This window comes from Prionailurus viverrinus, chromosome B4 (genome assembly GCF_022837055.1).
Source record: "Prionailurus viverrinus isolate Anna chromosome B4, UM_Priviv_1.0, whole genome shotgun sequence".
Taxonomy (NCBI): domain Eukaryota; kingdom Metazoa; phylum Chordata; class Mammalia; order Carnivora; family Felidae; genus Prionailurus; species Prionailurus viverrinus.
The window spans coordinates 85,166,686-85,187,544 of NC_062567.1; the positions used below are offsets into that span (position 1 = coordinate 85,166,686).

At 34.9% G+C, this 20,859-nt stretch overlaps 1 protein-coding gene across 4 annotated transcripts in view; it reads left to right on the top strand.

The window, feature by feature from the left end:
* The window catches only part of USP15 (ubiquitin specific peptidase 15), a 118,016-nt gene that overhangs the window by 13,667 nt on the left and 83,490 nt on the right, over window positions 1–20,859 (top strand). For all 4 annotated transcript variants that reach the window (XR_007153812.1, XR_007153813.1, XM_047865642.1 and 1 more), the window contains exons 2-3: window positions 8,135–8,262; window positions 16,171–16,301. Coding sequence is in view for 2 of the 4 variants with exons in the window: in XM_047865642.1 (XP_047721598.1) it covers window positions 8,135–8,262; window positions 16,171–16,301 (259 nt within the window). In the remaining 2 variants the exon portion in view is untranslated. The remainder of the gene's footprint in view (window positions 1–8,134; window positions 8,263–16,170; window positions 16,302–20,859) is intronic.

Here is a 20,859-nt window from a genome sequence, read left to right on the forward strand (position 1 = left end):
AAGATTAAGATGTGAATCGAGAGAGTTGGACAGAAAGTAGAGGCATCTAACTTCCTCAGAAAGTAGGGAAACAAGATTGTCTGTTCAGCCTAATGGATGAGAGAGTTAGACTGGCAAAGTTGAAATTTTTGGAAATAGAGAAGGCTATCTGAAGATATGCTGGAGGATTGTGGGTTATCTCTGAAGGATTTGAGAGACTGAAGACCATAGATCTTTAGTCTCCACGAGATTTTCTTTACTAATTTTTGAACCCAGATAATAACATAATGATAAAAATATTTTCATATTAGCGTACTAGTGTGGAGAATCATGGGTAGTGCAAGGGTGAGACACTCATGAAGTTCCTTGTAACCCACTGAAACAGAGGGAAATGGTAGTGATTAAGCTACAGCCAGAGGCCTCAATCATAAATAAAGTGATTTTGATCATATTTTGGTGCATGTTCCTCATGGCATTTTATATGGGAGCACAGCCAAATGTCTTCAGATTATTAAAAAAGGACTCTATAGATTTCACCTTTGGTCTCATCTATAAGGTATAGAGTCTGTTGTGCAAGAAACTTAAATTAGTGCATTCATCACAAAGCAATTTATTATTACCCTTCTACACTTTGGACTCTCTGGATATTTGCAGATTGGTATTTAGGTGAATTTTAGATGGTTGCAAATCTATAAAGTAATACTTCGTACTAAAACTTAAACCAGCTTAAAATCAGTATATGTGTCAATTTTAGGATTTTTGATTGTTTAGCTTATATCATCTTCCCAGATATCAAGGGTTATAATCTGTACTTTCTATATTTTATGTGCTTTTCTTTTCTTTTGAGATATCACCCAATCATTTCTACTTTTCTGGCTTACTTACTGGTTGCTCTAGTTACCAAAGGAAATAATTTCTTGAGAATGAATACATTAATATGTGTCAGAAGCATAATTTGATAAATTTAGAAATAAGTAAATCATGCTTTTTCCAAAGAAAATTCTCCAAAACTTATGTAAACTTTTTATTAAAATCCAAATGTGAATTTATCTATTTGGAAAAGATCATATAAGATATGAGATTAGTATAAGAGATAATATAAACCTACAATTTCAAAAATAAATAGTAAAACAAACTGCATTTTATACATTTTGTTGTACATATTTCTATCCCAATTTAAAAAAAAAAACCTAAGTTGTATTTATAATTTTCTTATTTTTATGGCGGAAATGTCTTTTCATTTATTGACTGTCACTTAACTCTTACCAGTTTTGACCTCAATTATTCAGTCTATACATTTGACTCCATTTTTGTGTGTGTATATGTATACTGTATATATAAACTGTTATTCTATCTTAAATAGAAAATATTAGCCATGTTTAATGTCCTATTTCAGGAAGACAGAAGAGTATAAAGGAAAATACAACAAAACACTTGTGTACACATCTCTTAGTTTAAAAAAATAAAACATTGGGCACCCAGGTGGCTCAGTTGGTTAAGCATCTGACTTCAGCTTCTTTTGTGAGGTCGAGCCCCGCATTGAGCTCTGCACCCTCAGTGCAGAGCCTGCCTGGGATTCTCTCTACTCCTCCCCCACTTGTTGATGCACATGCTCTCTCTTTCAAAATAAATAAACTTTAAAAATAAATAAGCAAGTAAGTAAAACATTACAGAAACAGTTGAATGTTCCTGTGTATGTTTCCCATCCCCTTCCCTCCCTTGTCAGAGGGAGCCACTGTCCTGAATTAGGTTATTGTTAGTACTTTAAATTCTATATTCTGTTTAGTTTTATAATTATTAAAATTATCTTATGTATATATTTTAATATATGCATGGATCATTAAATAGTATGTACTGTTTGGGGCATGTTTTTAAGTTTTCTGTAGTTGCTCTGTGTGTGCATATCTGTTATCTTTATGTATTTGTGTTATGTTACATGTGTCTTATTTTTTTGGTTCAACATTGTAGTTTTGAGATTTATTCTTATTAATACATGTAGTTGTATTTTTCATTAGAATTCTTGTGTAATATATTTGGTATGAAAAGTGGATATTAGGTTTTTTCCCCCTTTTTCATTCTTAACAAATTATGCTGCAGTATATATTCTTACAGTTGTATTTTTGTAAATATGTGCCAGAGTTTCTGTAGGGTAAAACTTAGTAATGACAATACATGATCGTGTGGTATATACACCTTCATCTTTAGTAGATATTGCCAAACTACCATCCAAACTAGTTGGAAGGAACTAGCAGGTTCTAGTTTACTCCCCCGTGGCAGTATACAAGTTCCTGTTACCCTACATGTTCTCCACAACTTAATATTGTTGACACATGTGCACATGCTTGTGTTCACCAGCTTCATGATATGGTTCAGAACAATATGGTATGGTGTTAGTTTCTTTTTTTTTCCATTGCTGATGAAATTGAGTATCTTCTCATATGTATAGAGCCCATTATGACTTTCTCTTCTGTGAGTTGCTTTTTTTTCCTTTTTCTGTTAAAAGAATTTTTTTTATTTACTAACTTAAAGGACTTTTTCATGTATTGTAATCCTTGGTCAGTTATGTGGAGTATAAGTATCTTCCCCAGTCTGTATGTTATCTCTTAATGGTGTCTTTGTTGTTGAATGGTAGCTTTTCATTTTAACCTTGGCAAGTTTATCAGTCTTTTTTTGCTTTTTGTCTTAACTCTTCTATATTCTAAGGTAATGAGGATTTTCTCCTATCTTTTTTTTTTAATTATACTTTTACTTTCACATTTACATTTTTAATCCAACTATAACTTATTTTTGTACAGTTAGTTCTGTTGTAACACGGCATGTGTTCCTAAAAATCACTGTGTAATATGCAAAATCATGCAATAAAAAACACAGCATATGGGAAAAATGGGTCTGGGACACAGCACTCATAAAATTTTTGTCAGTGACACATTAAAAAACATAATAGGTGCGCCTGGGTGGCTCGGTTGAGAGTCTGACTTCAGCTCAGGTTATGATCTCACGGTTTGTGGGTTCAAGCCCCATGTTGGGCTCTGTGCTGACAGCTCAGAGCCTGGAGCCTGCTTTGGATTCTGTGTCTCCCCCACTCACTGCCCATTCCCTGCTCATGCTCTGTCTCTCAATAATAAATAAACGTTAAAGTTAAAAATATATATATAATAAAAGTGATAGCACAGTTTTACATATGTTAAATTGTTAAGAAATATAGAATTACCATAATAAATATGACATTTTTCTTTTGAAAATGATGAAGTTGACTTGCGGAAGTAGGATTTAAAGGCTTGCAGCTTGTGAGTTATTGTGGAGAGTTGGAAGGAAAGTTTTCTGAAACCTGCCAAGAAGTTGTGGGATTTTTTGTTTTTGTTTTTTAATTTTATTTATTTAAGTAATCTCTACACCCAACATGGGGCTAGAACTCACGACCCTGAGATCAGGAGTCACATATTCTTCCAACTGAGCCAGCCAGGCGCCCCTGGAATCTGCCAAAAAGTTTTAACAGCAGATGTGGCAAATGTGACTCATAACACACATGAAGGTTTGAAGTGTGTGTGCTTTGTGCATTCCTAAGCCGTTCAGTGCAGCTGAGTAGTTTTCTACGTCACCTTGAGTGTGTTTCAGTGTTAGGACTATGGTAAAGCAGTCTAGGCATTTATGGGGCAGAATTGAAGAAGCTTCCTATTAGGGTTTCTAGGCATCTTACCTGCCTTACCCTAGTCCCAGCCCTGCTTGTGTATTAAAGTAGTGCTTTAACATATACCGAAATTTGTGCTATTGTCCTCAAATATATTAATCATGTTTAGTATATAAATACATTTAACATTTTCAAGTTTTCAAAACAAACATTAGAGTAGAACAGACTGCATATGTGAGGTAGAGCTCTAATTTTTTCCCCCACACATTTAACCGGATCTTTCCCCACTATTCATAATCATGTTTTGGCATATATCATAGTTCCACATACACATGAGTCCAATTCTTGTTTCTTTGTGCTGTTTTCATTGGTGTCTTTGCTTCTCTCTATGCCATGATCACATTTTTTACCCACAGATCTGGCACTAACTTTGTAACCTTGGGCAAGTTATTTCTGTGTGCCTATGAAATTATAATAGTACCTACATTATTGGGTAGTTAAAGGAATAAATGAACGAATATATTAAAGTGCTTAGAAATATGCACCTGGCCCAAGAATAAAGCTCAAATGTTAATTATTTTGTTATTAAAAGTAATTTCTTTAACTTAATAAAGAGTCTTGATAACTAGTAGGCTGATATTGCCATCTTGTTTTTCCTAATCTAAACTGAGAGGAAATGGGAAAGGCTTATGGAAGGATTCCCTGAGAAAGTGACATGTAGAGTATCTGAAAGATGATAGGAACTAAATAGATGTTGGGAGCAATAGGAGAATATTCTAGGCAGATGGAGCTGTAAGGCAAAAAATGGAGTATCTAGCAACTGAAAGAAAGTTCTTGTAGTTAGATCTCAGCACAAAGAAAATTAGTACCAGTTGAGACTAGATAGGTAGGCAGGAGTAGATAGATCAGGCAAGCCCTAGTAGGCAATGTTAAGGATTTTAGACTTCATCTTAAAATCAAAGTTTTAACAGTTTATAAAGATTATTATTTCATGACTTTTATTCTTTCTTAGCGGTCTAAGAATAAAAGTCATGAAAAAATCAATCTTTACAAATGGGTCTAGCTATTCAAAAAAAAAAAAATCCTCAGAAACTGAAATTGGTCCATCTGGATTCTAATAGCACACCAAGGATTAAGAATGCTGTTGAGAAAGGCACCTGGGTGGCTCAGTCAGTTAAGCATCCAACTTTGGCTCAGGTCATGATCTCAAGACTGGTGAGTTAGAGCCCCATGTCGGGCTCTGTGCTGACAACTCAGAGCCTGGAGCCTGCTTCAAATTCTGTGTCTCTTCCTCTCTCTGCCCCTCCCCTGCTCATGCTCTTCCTCTCTCTCTCAAAAATAAATAAACATTAAAAAATTTAAAAAAAGAAAGAAAGAAAGAAAAATGAGTGCTGTTGAGAATGTCTAAGTCCTGTCTTTGTTCACTTATTTGTAATCGTTGAGAGGTACTGATTCTGTTGTAGGCTTTAATCAGTTCACATTGAGGAGTCTTACATTTTGGCAGATACGCAGATTAGGGGTTAAGTTTTTATAGTATAACAAATCTATGTATATGTCTTGAAATATTTTTTTTTAGTTGTCAACTTCATCTAATACTATCATCTTTCTTGAGTATACTTGAGAAGTCTACATACTTTTTTTAAATTTTGAACTATTTATTTTTTTCAATTTATTTAAATCCAAGTTAACATATAGTGTAATAATGGTTTCAGGAACAGAATTTAGTGATTCATCACTTACATTTAATACCCCGTGCTCATCCCAATAAGTGCCCTCCTTTTTTTTTTTAATTAATTAATTTTTTAATTTATATCCAAGTGAGTTAGCATATAGTACAACAGTGATTTCAGGAGTAGATTCCTTAATGCCCCTTATTGGCCCATCCCCCCTCCCACAACCCCTCCAGCAACCCTCTGTTGTTTATATTTAAGAGGCTCTTACGTTTTGTCCTCCTCCCTGTTTTTATATTATTTTTGCTTCCCTTCCCTTATGTTCATCTGTTTTGTCTCTTAAAGTCCTCATATGAGTGAAGTCATATGATATTTGTCTTTCTCTGACTAATTTCACTCAGCATAATACCTTCCAGTTCCATCCACATAGTTGCAGATGGCAAGATTTCATTTTTTTTGATTGCCAAGTAATACTCAATTGTATGTATGTATGTGTGTATACAAGAAAGTATGTATGTGTATACACACACACACACACACACACGCACATCTTTATCCACTCATCCATCGATGGACATTTGGGCTCTTTCCATACTTTGGCTATTGTCAGTAGCACTGCTATGAACATTGGGGTACATGTGCCCCTTTGAAACAGCACACCTGTATCCCTTGGATAAATACCCGGTAGTGCAATTGCTGGGTTGTAGTGTTCTTCTATTTTTAATTTTTTGAGGAACCTTCTTACTCTTTTCCAGAGTGAAGTCTACATATTACTTCTATAATAGATGTTCCTGTTTTTTCCTACATTTCCTTCATCTTTCATTACCACAAAATTCCACAAATAAGATATAGGTAGCCTATAATAGAAATATGGTGGACTTTTTAATTGAAAGTAGTGTTGAAAGCAGATAAATATCCATCAAATGGGAGAGTATCCTCTTACAGTAGTAGTATTATACAGAAAGTAGTCACTTCATGATCTGAGAGTTGAACTAGAAATATTACGGCAAAAGATGAGATGAATACTACCCAGTACAAACTTACACTATAACAGTAAAGGATTTATTAAATACTTTGGCAGATAAAATGCCGTCTTTTAGAAGTATCTTTTAAATATAAGTAGAATTTGGTAGTATTTCCCAAGTAGTTTTAATGTAAGTTTTATAAATCGCTTGTTATTTATAGTATTACTGTTAATCTATAAATTCAGTGTGATTCCAATCAAAATTTTAATCATAGTTTTTGTGGCACTTGGTAAACGGACTCTAAAATTCATGTGATGAGCAAATGGCCAAGGATAGTTTAGACAATTTGCAAAATCAGCAAGCTGAGGGAACTTGCCCTAAAAAAATAAAGATTAAGATTAAAGTAATAAAGATACTATGAAATTGGCACAATGATTAAAAAAAATAGATGAAACAGGAAAGGCCATTTAGTGTGACATTAATTTGCAAAGAAAGCAAATGAAACATCTGAATAATTTTATTTAGATATAGGAGACACTCTAAAAGATGTTTAGTGAATGAGGTACAATTAAGTATAATTTTCTTTATTATTTAACATGTAAAGTTATTGCTAATCTATTTATTTTAGAGACAGTGTTTTCTTAGGACTTAGTCTCTGAACTTTTTCTCCACATAAGTCTCAAGTTCTGCAGTTTGAGGACTTTCTGTTACATAGTTCTGACTATAGGTTTGGGGTACTAGTGTATAGATAATTCTACAAAACCCGTTTTTAGGGAATTAAACTGCTGATGAATATTCTCTAGGAATTTGCTTCAGATATTTTCAGATATAACTGTAGGATTTCATTCCTATACTTAGTGCTGCATGTGGTAAGCACAGATACATAATAATGATGGTCTCCAAATAAACTTGGCTACCTGTGTTAGTACACATGTGGGCTTTAAACATCTTGTTGACCTTTACTCCTGATTTTGTTTGTGATTAAACCTAGTTAAGTGTGGGGAAAATATTTCTGGTAAAGAATTTAAAATAATTATGAGTCCATGGCAAAGCGGTATTTCATAGTAGATATAAAATAATCAGAATTAATTTGTAAACTTTTTTACGTTTATGATTTTTTTTATATTTTCTTTGCTAGAACACCATTATTTGACTTCTTCTGTCACTGGCCATCTGATGAGAAGCCAATTCTAGATATTTGAAAATAAGATGAATACAGTATCAATAAAGTAAAGCTTATAGTGCTTGGGTACCACACTTTTGAAACCACGAAAAAAGAAAAAGAAAAACAATTCTGCTTGCCCCAGCAGATTTTACTACTGTATGAAAAACAGATGGAGACAGTATTATTGTTATTAACTTTGTTAGTGAAGAAACTAATTGTTTTTATAGTTTTAAAAAAGGTGTTATTATAGTTATTATAATCGATCTTGCAAACTTTTAATAATCCATTTTCCTTATCCCCAAAAACATAGAGTAAAATATATAAAATTAACATACTGTGTTTGTAAGTTTTTTGCAGAAGAACCATTTTCATGTTGTTTACCATGTTATATTTTAAAGTTTGTTTTGATTGATTCTTAAGATTACCATTTGAATTGGTTCAATTGTCAAATATTTTATTGAATAGTTACTGCATTTTTTAAGAGGTACTGTTAAGGATTTTTTTTTAACATGTATGTCAATACTTGTCCTCAAATAGTAGATATTTATAGAACAGTAGAAATAACACTTTACACAAATGAAATATTCTTTTTCCAGATACTGAGTCACGTTACAGTTATTCTCAATAATCCTTTGAAGTAGGCATATACTGTAGTATAAAATGAAGTATCAAAAATAGCTTCTTTGCTGTTCCTATAGTTCCTTTACTGATTTCTTTTCTTTTTTAGGTACCTAGTTGATAGTCGCTGGTTCAAACAGTGGAAAAAATATGTTGGCTTTGACAGCTGGGACAAATACCAGATGGGAGATCAAAATGTATATCCTGGACCCATTGATAACTCTGGACTTCTCAAAGGTCATTATTTCTTTTCTTCAGTTAGGTTGTAAATGTGTTCATTTGAATATGTTATAGTAAATGTACGTAATATGGAAAGTTAATGTAAATAGATATATTAGAAATTTCTTTGGGACTCAGTTGGTTAAGCTCAGCTCAGGTCATGATCTCGCAGTTCATGAGTTCGAGCCCCGTGTCAAGCTTTGTGCTGACAGCTCAGAGCCTGGAGCCTGCTTCGGATTCTCTCTCTCTCTCTGTCTCTCTCTCTCTGTCTCTCTCTCTGCCCCTCCCCTGCTCATGCTCTGTCTCTCTCTCTCTCTCAAAAAAATGAATAAATGTTAAAAAAAAAAATTTCTTTGTATAATAGATTTGACCTAATGAACTCAGATTATTCTATCATAATTAGTTATTACTGTGTATTATGACAGATTGTTTTCATTTATTATGTAAGAAATGTTTATTATTCACATCTTTAAATGAAGAATGTAAGTTAGAAAGCACTATCTTAAAGCACTATAGTGCTACATTATTCCTAATGGACACATGATTCTTTATTTAGTTGGGGAGCACTGATAAATGTTTACATTCTTTGATTTTTGCATCAATCTTCTCCAACCCTTGCTACTTATCAGTTTTCTGTACCTCTCATTACATTTAAAGGGTATAAAACACAAGTACCAGAGCTTCCATTTCTGGCCAAGATGGAGTAACAGGGACTAGATTTACTCTTCCACCTGAGCAAACTAAAACCTTGACAAAATATATAAATCAGTGGTTCTCAAAACATTGGATACCAGGCAGCAAAGAACAGTGATCCTTGAGATATAGGAAACAAATGTGGTAAGCCCTATGATTGCCTCAGCTTACTGCATTGATACCAGTTTTCAAAACAAGGCACAGAAGAGGAAACCCATGTAGAGCCTGGCACTCCCCCCAGTTGAGGAAAGAGTTTGGGATTCAGGGAGACCCAGGCCACCAGAGTTTTCAGTTTAGAGTACCAGATAGGAATGACCAGCAAAAAGAGACAGAGACCTAGAGATACAGAGTCTCTCTCATATCTCCAACTGAGTGTTGATTAGCTCATGTATGTGAACGGGGTACCCAAGGCCAAGGAAAGAAGCGCCCAAAAGAATTAGAGGGAACAATCATTGGGGCTCATATAGGACCAAGAATAAAGTGTTCATAACGGAGTGGAAAGCCTTATAATTCATGGAGTATACTGCGAACAGTTTTGCCACTGTAATAGGGCAAAATTAATCGTCCTGTCCTTTTATCTTGAAAGCATCAAACTTTATATCTTAGAACAAAATGCAAGAGTACTTAGAGAAATTCAGAAATATTCAGCATCCAACAGGATAAAATTTATAATGTCTTGGATCTAATAATATATTACCTGGTAGGCAAAGAAGCAGAAAAATATGCATAATGAGGAGAAATATCAATGTTTAAAAAGTTTTTAAGTAGAAAAAATTAACAAATGGAACATACAAAACAAATTAGCAATGTGGTAGATTCAAACTCTTCTCTATTAATAATCACATTAAATGTAAATACCCCTAATTAGAGGTAGAAATTGGATAAGAAATAAGACCTAACTATGTACTGTCTATAAGAAACCCCTCTTTTGATATAAAGATACAAATGGATTAAAAGAATTGAAAAAGTATGGCATATTATGGTAAGCAGAATTCTAAGACTGACTCCCAGTGACTGCTCTCTCTCTTATATAATCATCTCCCCTTTGAGTATGGGTAGAGCATGTGAATTAGGATGAGATACCATTCCCAGGATTATTTATGTTGTATGGCAAAAGGGAGATTATCCCACCAGGTTTAATCTAACAACAAGTGCTCTTTAAAAGCAGAGACTTTTCTCTGGCTGGTAGAAGTCAGAGATTCAAAGCATGAGAATTACTCAGTACATCATTGCTGGTTAAAAATGGAAGGGGCCATGTGAGAAGGAAGGCAGGGGATCCTTTAGGAACAGAGAGAGACCCTGGCTCACAGCCAGCAAAGAAACAGACCACCTCAGTCCTGGCATCATGAAGAACTGAATACTGCCAACAGTCTGAATGGGCTTGGAAGCAAATTCTTCCCCAGAGTCTCTAGTTAGGAGATCAGCCCATCTGACGTCTTGATTTCTGCCTCATGAGACCCTAAATAGAGAAGTCTTTTGAGCCCCCTGAACTTGTAACTCACAGAACTATGAGATAGTAAATGGGTTATGGTTTTCAGCCGCTGCATTAGTTTGTTATACAGCATATAGAAAAGTAATACCTGTGCTAACACTAATCCAAAGAAAGCTGGAGTGACTGTATTAATATATATTTATATAATACATAAATAATATATCAGTAAAGAAAATGAGACTCTCAAATCAGTGACAGTTTTTAAGAAACTAAAAAAGAACAGATTAAACTTAGAAGAAAGAAAGTAATTTCAGAACAGAAATTAGAGAATAGAAAAATAAAGAAAATCAATGAACCAAAAATCGGTTCTTCTCAAAACAAATATAATATGATATGTCAATTATAAAAAAGGAAAAATAAACTCGTTCTTTGTGAAATAATAAAATGGGTCCATATCTAGTTTCTGACTAGCATCCGACTCTTAATTTCATCTTAGGTCATGGTCTCACAGTTCGTGAAATTGAGAGATTGAGCCCTGTGTCAGACTCTGCTGACAGCAGGAGCCTGCTTAGGATTCTCTGTCTCCCTCTCTCACTGCCCCTCTCCTACTCTTATGTATACACATGCACACGGTATCTCTCTCAAAATAAACAAACATAAAAAAAAAAAAAAGAGAAAAAAGAAAAGACACAATTGCCAATATCAGAACACGAGAGGTAACACCAGTTCGGAATCAACAACTATTAAAAGGGCAATAAAGAATTATTACGAACTTTATGTCATTAAATTCAACAAACCAGATGAAAAGAAGTGAAACTGCCAAAGCTCATTCCAAAAGAATAGATTGCCTGAATAGCCCTGTATCAATTACAGAAAATGAATTTGTAGCTTAAAATTTTTCACAGAAAAACCCATCAGATCCAAATGGTGCCACTGGTGAATTCCACCACATATTTATATATACCTGTTTTACAAAACTCTTCCAAAATTGGAAGCTAATACTTTCCAACTCATGCTATGAAACCATCATTACCCTGATACCAAAATCTTACAGACATCCAAAGAAAACTCTTGTCTACGTAAGTTGTCTAAACAGAAGTTTAGTAAATAAAGTCCAACAATGAAATGGGTATGTATGTGTAAGATATATATATACACACACACATATATACATATATATATATTTTATATATATATGTATCATATAGAAAAATATATTTAAAAGATAATACATCAGGGCTCCAGGGTGGCTCAGTTGGTTAAACGTCCAACTTCAGCTCAGTTCATGATCTCACTTTGTGAGTTCAAGCCCCACATTGGGCTCTGTGCTGACAGCTCAGAGCCTGGAGCCTGCTTCAGATTGTGTCTCTCTCTCTCACTCAAAAATAAATAAACATTAAAAAAAATTAAAGATAATATGTAAGATAAAAGAATAAAATGAAGGAAGTGTCCTCAGCCTCATAAAGGGCTTCTACAAAAAACCTACAGGTAACATGAAAAAAGCAAGAGTGTCCATTTAGGTCTTCAGCTGACCTTAGAGGTTCCACCCAGTGCAGTAAGGCAAGAAAAAGAGGTAAAAAGCATACAGATTGTACAGGAAGAAGTAATAAATCTGCTTTTATTCACAGGTAACTATGCCTAGTTGTCCAGAAAATTTGATTGAATTTACAAAAAACAAAGTTTCTAAGGAGTAATAAATGAGATTGGTTTATAGGATATAAGACGATTATTTAAAAACCCAATTGTGGGGCGCCTGGGTGGCGCAGTCGGTTAAGCGTCCGACTTCAGCCAGGTCACGATCTCGCGGTCCGGGAGTTCGAGCCCCGCGTCGGGCTCTGGGCTGATGGCTCAGAGCCTGGAGCCTGTTTCCGATTCTGTGTCTCCCTCTCTCTCTGACCCTCCCCCGTTCATGCTCTGTCTCTCTCTGTCCCCCAAAAAATAAATAAACGTTGAAAAAAATATTTTAAAAATAAATAAATAAATAAATAAATAAATAAATAAATAAATAAAAACCCAATTGTATCTTTTTAATTTTTATTTTATTTTAGACAGCAAGAGAGGCAGAGGGGGAGAGAGAGAAAATATCATGCTCAGCATGTAGCCTCACACGGCCCGATCCCATAACCTTGGATCATGACCTGAGCTGAAATCAAGAGTCAGACATATCCTTGCCAACACATTGTCCTTTTATTATAGCCGTCCTGCTGGGTGTGAAGTGATACCTCATTGTGATTTTGATTTGTATTTCTCTAGTGAGTAATGATGTTAAGTATCTTATCTGTGCTGTCTATGTGTCTTTTTTGGAGAAATGTTAGTTCAGATCCTGTTCTTATTTTTTAATTGGGCTTCTTTTTATTTTTCTGTTTTAAGTGTTATTTATATATTCTGGATACTAGCCCCTCATCAGATATATGATCTCCAAAAATTGTCTCCCAATCTGTAAATTGTCTTTTACTTTCTTGTGTCTTTGAAGCACAGTAGTTTTTAATTTTTATTAAATCCAATTTATATTTTTTTCTTGTTGTGGTTTTGGTGTCAGAATGCATTCCCTATCCAGGGTCATAAAAGATTTACACCTATGTTGTCTTCTAAGAATTTTATAGTTTTAGCTGTTACATTTATGACTTTGATCAATTTTAGGTTAATATTCATATACAGTGTGAGACAAGGATCAATTGAACAGATTAGAGAATCCAAAAGTAGATGCACACATATGTGGTCAATTGATTTTAAACAAAGATGTAGGAGGATTTCAGTAAAGAGAGGATAGTCTTTAAACATACTGCTTGAGCTTGAGCTTTAGGTATCTGTTTGCAAAAAAAAAAAAAAAAAACCAAGAAACTGAACTTGGATCCATACCTGGCATTATTTACAAAATAAAACAGATCATATAAATTGTAAAAAATAGGAGAAAATCTTTGTGACATTGTGTTAGGCAGATTTCTTAAATGTGATACGAAAAGCAAACTGATAAAAGAAAAAAACCTGTGCTCAGTAATAAAATCTTCTTCAAATGATAAATGTTAAGAATGAAAAAACAAACCACAGTGTGGGAGAAGTATTTGCAGATCACCTAACTGATAAAAGACTTGTATGCAGAATAAAGAATTCTTGAAACTATATTAATACAGCAAAACCTAGTGGAAAACATAGGCAAAAGATTTGAACAGATGATTCACAAAAGAAAATGGAGTTTTCAAAAACTGCATAATTGCATCGATTATCAGCATCATTAGTCATTAGAGAAATGAGGTTTCAAATGTGTATTTTTGTTTGATACGTGTATCAAAATGATTAAAATTTAAAAGAATGATACCCAAGTGTTGACAAGGATGTGAAATAAGTGGAGCTTCTATACACTGTTTTTGGAAATAGGAAATTTCTTAAAAACCTAAACCCATGTTTACCGTAGAAACCAGTCATTCCACTCCTACATATTTACCCAAAAGAAATGAGAATACATATCCATATGAAAACTTATACACAGATATGCATAGCAATGTTATTTGTAATAGAGAAAATTGGAAACAACCCCAAATGCCCATCAATAGCTAACTGGATAAACAAATTATAGTATATCCATATAATGAAATCCTACTCAACAATTGAATGAAGTGTAGGGACGCCTGGGTGGTTCAGTTGGTTAAGCATCCAACTCTGGGTTTTGGCGCAGGTCATGATCTCACAGTTTCATGAGTTTGAGCCCCATGTCAGGCTCTGTGCTGGCAGTGAAGTATTAATATGTAGAAACATAGATGGCTCTCAAGACAATTACGCAGTGTAAAGAAAGCCAAACAAAAACACTATATATAATTTTTACATGAGATTCTAGAAAATGCCTGTAGTAACAAAAGACAGTTTTCATATAAAACTACAAAGTGCACATTAGTCTATAGTTGCAAAATATGGATAAACAGGTAAGTGATTTTTGGGGGACAGGACAGTAGACTTAGATAAACAGAAAGTAGAGATTACAAAGGACTCTTAGGAATCCTTTAATGGGGAGGAATCTATCCATCATTTTGGTCATGGTGGTGGTTTCAGATTTGTATTGATCTGTCAAAATTGACCAATAGTTCACCTTAAATATGTGCAATTTATTGTGTATCAATTATGAGTCAGTAATTGCAGAAGTAACAAATATTGTCCACTACATATAAAGTTACTATTTGATTCTGGTACATAGTAAAATCATTTACTCAAACTCTTGAATTATTGTGGAAAACAGCTTAAAAGTCTTAATTTTTAAACTTTTCTTTCTTTTCCTAAGTTTTCTGGAGGGCAATCTGTCAATAGTAGAAAGAAAATGGATGTTTAAGTAAACCAGTCTATTTGAGTCCAATTTGTACAGTCTTCTGTATGTGTAACCTTTGGTGAGTTAATCAGTACTGGAATCTGTTTACTCATTAATTTGGAGATATCTACCTCATGATACTGTTTTGAAAAGTCACCTAACAGTGTTTTCTATAGTAACACCTTTCATAGTACCTGCAGTTTTCTGTATGTATGATCTTGGGAAAGTTACTGAGTTTCCCTGAAAATATTTTCTAATCTAAAATGGAGATACCTATCTTACAGGATTGCTTTGAGAACTGAGGTAACATGGTTGTCTCCTGTAGTATGTCTCATAGGATATGATGCATAGAGGTGTTTACAATGTGTAAGTCTCTTTCACCTTCAGCAGGTTCTGAAAATATGTTCCAAATGATCAGTTTCCATAAAGAATTTAGAATTACAACTAAGGTTTTAAAAATTAATGCTTAGTTTGCATCTGCGATTGAAGTTTGTATTATAGAACTTAGAGTTTTGCCATTTCTTCTCTACATGAAAGTTTTCTCAAAGTTCAGTGTGATTCTCTGACCATAGATTGATGCTAGATGGAATAAATAACTTTCTTTTAATCTTTTCAGAATTTTTCCTGCTTCTTGTTTTATATTGTAATGTCTAATTAAGAATATGTGTTCTCACTGAGATACTACTAACAACAATTTTGCTTTCCATGTTTGTTAGTTTAAGACTGGCTCAGATTGAGAAAATCTTTATGTTGTGTGTAATTCAATGAACTATATGTGTTTGTTTCTGCACTTTGAAAATTCAGGTAACTGGACCAGATAATAAAAAATGAGTCTAAGATTAGAATTGTCATACAGGTGTAACTCATGCTCTTGCTTCTAGATCTCTAGTCTGCCCTGTAGTAAGTTTTTAATTTAACCAGAATTTTGAAAATGATTATAGAATTAGAACCACATCAGAACAACTACCTCTACTTTAGATTTTGGGAGGAACGTAGATCATGGGCCTTCTGGAGTAATGATTTGGTTTTCAAGGTGCCCTTTTTTGATTTCCATCATGGTTCCCAGCCCATATGCTTTGGAGTCATTGTAAAAGGTTATTGATTTGCTTCTGAATTTCCTTCATCACCTAATGCTAGAATGATCACTTTTACCACGTGAGGAATATCTGCTACTTGAAATATTGGGGAAACACTTTTCTTTCAGATCCCTTGGTATTTTTTTAAGATTACACCCTAGTATTTTTTTAAGAGCTTAATAAAAAAATTATGTCTTTAAATGCTGTTCATTGACTACTGGTACACATCGAAACTTTTTAAAGCAACAGTTTATTTTGAAACATGTAGATTTATATGTGAATTTCTTCAGAGCTTTCTTCAGAACTAATTGGTTAAATATTTAAATTAGTCTCCATGAATTTAAGTAATCTATCATAGTTACACTATATAGTATTAGATATATGTACTATTGTTTCTTTTTACGTATCAAGTTTACTATTTTCTTTTGCAGATGGTGATGCCCAGTCACTTAAGGAACATCTTATTGATGAATTGGATTACATACTGTTGCCAACTGAGGGCTGGAATAAACTTGTCAGCTGGTACACGTTGATGGAAGGTCAGGAACCAATAGCACGAAAGGTGTGTATTAAGCATAACTGAATAAAATATTTTTCTCCAACAGTTCACATTTTTGTTTAGGAAGCTCTGTAGGGTACGTATTCTTACCTTCATTTTATAGATGAGGAAATGAGGACAGATAGATTCAGGGTCTTTTAGAAAGTCACATCAGTTTAAAAACTTAGGCAACCTGTTTTCTTAACCACTATGCTACAAGTTTTACAATTAGAGTTTAGAAACATTAAAAATGATGCATTATCAGGGTACCTGTGTGGCTCAGTTGGTTAAGCCTCCAGCTCTTGATTTCGGCTTAGGTCATGATTTTACATTCGTGAGATTGAACCCTGTGTCAGGTTCCATGCTGGGTATGGAGCCTGCTGAAAATTCTGTCCCTCTCCCTCTTCCCTTCCCTCTCTCTCTCTCTCTTAGTCTCTGTCAAAAAAAAAAAAAAAAAGACCCATTGTTTTTACTTTTTGGAACTAAAAAGTCATTTATGAAAGTAAGGGTGTTGTCATTTAACAGAATACCGAATGTTTAAAGTAGGTCTGCTAATCTTACACAAGTATTTAATAGTGTATCAGGCAGGGAGGGGGAAGAGAGGAAGGAAGAGTATGGGGACCAGAATCTCTGAGCATATAATTATTTATCTTTTTTTTTTTTTCAACCCAGAAACAATTAAAAAAACAAATTAGGTAACACAAACGTATAGACCTGTAGTAGACCAAACCATACATGGATTTATTTGGAACTGCTACAGAGTTGCTATATTAACAATTTGTATGCGTATATTGGTGGTTTAGGTATAGAATTAAATCTTGGGGTGCCTGGTGGCCTAGTTGGTTAACCGTCTGGCTCTTGATTTAGGCTCAGGTCATGATCTCATAGTTTGTGGGATCGGGCCCTGCGCTGACAGTACGGAGCCTGCTTGGGATTCTCCGTCTCTCTCTCTGTCCCTGGAATTATCAGACAGAAATTTTAAAATACTGTGCTTATGGGGAGCCTGGATGACTCAGTCACTTAAGCGTCTGACTCTTGATTTCAGCTCAGGTCATGATCTTATGGTCATGACAACGAGCCCGTAGTCCAGCTGTATGCTGGACGTGGAGCCTGCTTGAGATTCTCCACCCCGCCGCCATCCCTCCATCACTTGTGCATACATGCACACACTCTCCCTCTAAAATAAATATGAATAAATAAATACTGTGCTTATTATGTTTAAAAATAAGACCGTTGAAGGACTTCAAAACTGTTAAGAATTAAATATAATTCTAAAACTATTAAGAACCAAATAAAATTTGTAATTCTAAAATAATATGAAAAAAATTAAGAAGTAAGTAATCAGTATTTGGGTAAAACAGTAAGCAGAACCAAAGAGAAAATTTGTAAACTAACTGATAACATCAGTAGAAATAAATAGACTTGGGGCACCTGGGTGGCTCAATTAGTTATGCGTCCAACTCTTGACTTCTGTCAGGTCATTATCTCAGGTTTTGTGAGATTGAGCCCTGCGTCGGGCTCCGTGCTGACAGCACAGAGCCTGCTTGACATTCTTTGTCTCTCTCTCTGCCCTGCCTCACTCATGCTCTTGCTTCCTCCCTCTCTCAAAATAAACTTTAAAAAATATATACAGATTGAAGCTTAGAGACACTGAATGATGGAATATACAGAAATAAGCAAAGGCACTTTGAGCAAAGTGCATTAGTTTAATATACATACAAGTGGACTCTTAGAAGGAGAGAAAAAGCAGAACAGCATAGAAGTAACATTGGAGGTGGGACACCTGGGTGGCTCAGTCAGTTGAGTGTCCCACTTCGGCTCGGGTCATGATCTCGTGGTTTGTGAGTTTGAGCTTTGCGTCAGTCTCACTGCTGTCAGTTTGGAGCTCACTTTGGATCCTCTGTCCCCCTCTCTCTCTGTTCCTCTACTGCTCACACTCTCTCTCAAAAATAAATAACAATAACAAAATTTTAAGAAGTAATGCTGGAGATAATAGCTGAGAATTTTCTAAAACCAGTGGAAGGTAACATGCTACAGAATCAAATGCTGTGAAACAAACCCATGCTCAAAAAAATACAAACAAAACCATACCCAATAAAAATGTTCAATAGCAAAAGCAGAAAGATATTCCTCTTACAGCCAAAAAAGAGGTCTATTTACCTTCAAAGTAAGAATAAACAAAGAAATTATTTCTCAGAAGAAATCTGAAAAATAACAATAACCATCTTCAACATGATGAAAGAAAATCACTGCCAACCTAGAATGTGTATCCAAGGAAAGGATCCTTCAGAAAAGGATCCTTCGGGTAGTGAAGAAAGCTATTTTCAGATAAACAAATTGATATGATAGAATTTGTTACTAGCAGACCTGCACTAAAGGAAATACAAAGCAGTTTTCAGAATGGTAAGAAAATTATTCCGTATGGAAGCTTGGAGACCCAGGAAAATATGTAGATTAACAAAAGTAAATATTGTGAATAAATCTTAAGGCAGACTATTTAAAATGGTAGTAATATCTTATTAGGATGAATATATACATAAACTTAAAATACATCATATTAGTATATGAGTTAAGATAGTAGCCTCCAAGACAACCTCCTTATATCCATATCCTTGGGTAGTCCCTTGTGGCAGTAACATGGCAGAAGTTAAAGTGGATGTGTCACTTTCAAGATTAGATTTTAGGGTAAAGGGATCCAGAAGGTACAGACTTCCAGTTATAAAATCGGTAAGTCATGGGGTTGTAATGTATGGCATGGTGACTGTAGTTAATAGTACTGTATTGCATTTTTGAAAGCTGCTAACAGAGTAGATCTTAAAAGTTCTTGTCACAAGAGAAAAATGTTTCTAACTATACAGGGTGGACAGACATTGACTAGACTTTTTGTAGTGATCCGTTTCACAACATACACAAATATCAAATCATTGTTTTACATTTGAAACTAATGTTACATTCAATAATACCTCATTAAAATAGAAAAGATGAGATTATAGAAGACACCTCAGCTCCCATCTTGGGTGCACACACCCTCTTGCACTCTGTCATTTCTCGTTCTGGGAAGTTTAACTGCATACTCAGGCAGCCTGTGGAACGGCTCATATAGTAAGGAACTGAGATCTCTGGGCAATAGAGAGAAATGGAGACCTGTTAACAACCATGTGAGTGACCTCAGAAGTGAATCCTCCAGTGTCATTACAGCTTTCAGATAATTGAAGCCTCAGCCTACAGCTTGACCTTAATCTCATAAGAGACCCCAAGCAGACCAACCTAGCTAAGCTGCTCCAGGTTCTTGACCCTCAGAAACTATGTGAACTAATGTTAAGTTGCTGAATTTTGGGATGATATATTATGCAGCACTAGAAAACTAGTAACTGGGATGCCTGCGTGGCTCAGTCAGTTGAACGTCTGACTCTTGATTTCTCCTCTGGTAGTGGTCCTGGGGTTGTGGTAGTCCTACAGTGGGCTCCCGCTGAGTGTGGAGCCTGCTTGGGATTCTCTCCTTCTCCCTTTCTCAAAACAAAACAAAGAAGTATATAAAAGAAAACTAAGAACTAATTTTGGTAGTTCTGGAAATAGTGTGCTGCCTTATCAAAATTTGAAGTGTGGTGTGGCTTTAGAACCAGGCAGGGAGTAGAAGCTGTAAGAAATTATGAGTATTAATGAAAGCTTAAAGTGCCTTGAATAAATTGATAGCACAATTTTAGACTTTGAGGAGGCTGCCAGTGAGGACTCACAGGAAAGTGAGGAAAATCTTAATGGAACCCAGAAGAAGTGATCTTTGTTGTAAGGTAGCAGAAAGTTTAGCAGCATTTGTCAACTGCAGTAAATTGGAAGGTAAAAAAATATCTAATGAGCTGAATGATATGCCAAAATATTGGAAGTACTGCCTGGTTTCTTCTTGTGCTTCATATAGTCACATGTGAGAAGGGAGAGAAAAACTAAAGAAAGGGCTGTTAAAAAGGAGCCAAGACTTCCTGGTTTGGAAGATTGATGGCCTCTCCAGATGACAATGCTGAAACTCTGATGTGTTCCCAAGCAAAGATCAAACTTAAATCACTCTCAGGAAAGCATGAACGAAAGTTGAAGCCAAGAGTACAACTGTAAAATTCTTTATTAAGACCTCAGAGAAGTCAAAGGTGGTACCTCACAATACTGTTCAGACAAAAGCCCCTTTAAAGAATTTCAGGGTGTACTTCACACTTCCTTTCAATATGTGGCTTCTAAGAACAGTGGAGCTTCTAAGAAGCTTAAGAGCATCGCCCTTCAGGCTTTCAGCGTAAACCCAAGATAGGACATATCTAGAGGACATTTGTGGATGTGACTTTTGTCTAATGGAATGAGACTCCAGTGAGATCCACTGGAGACCTGTGGTGTTTTCATGAACTGCTACCATCTTGGACTACAGAAACAGTGTTAAGATCAAAGAGGCCTTTGATCTCTGAGACTTCTACAAGCAGAGGTCAGACTAAGAATTTACTCAACCGCACACATGTGCTAACTTTCATGAAAAAAAGTGTGATTCAGGAAACAAACAATGTTGTAAAGAGTCATTTTCAGGCCCTGATCAAGGAACTTTAAGTAT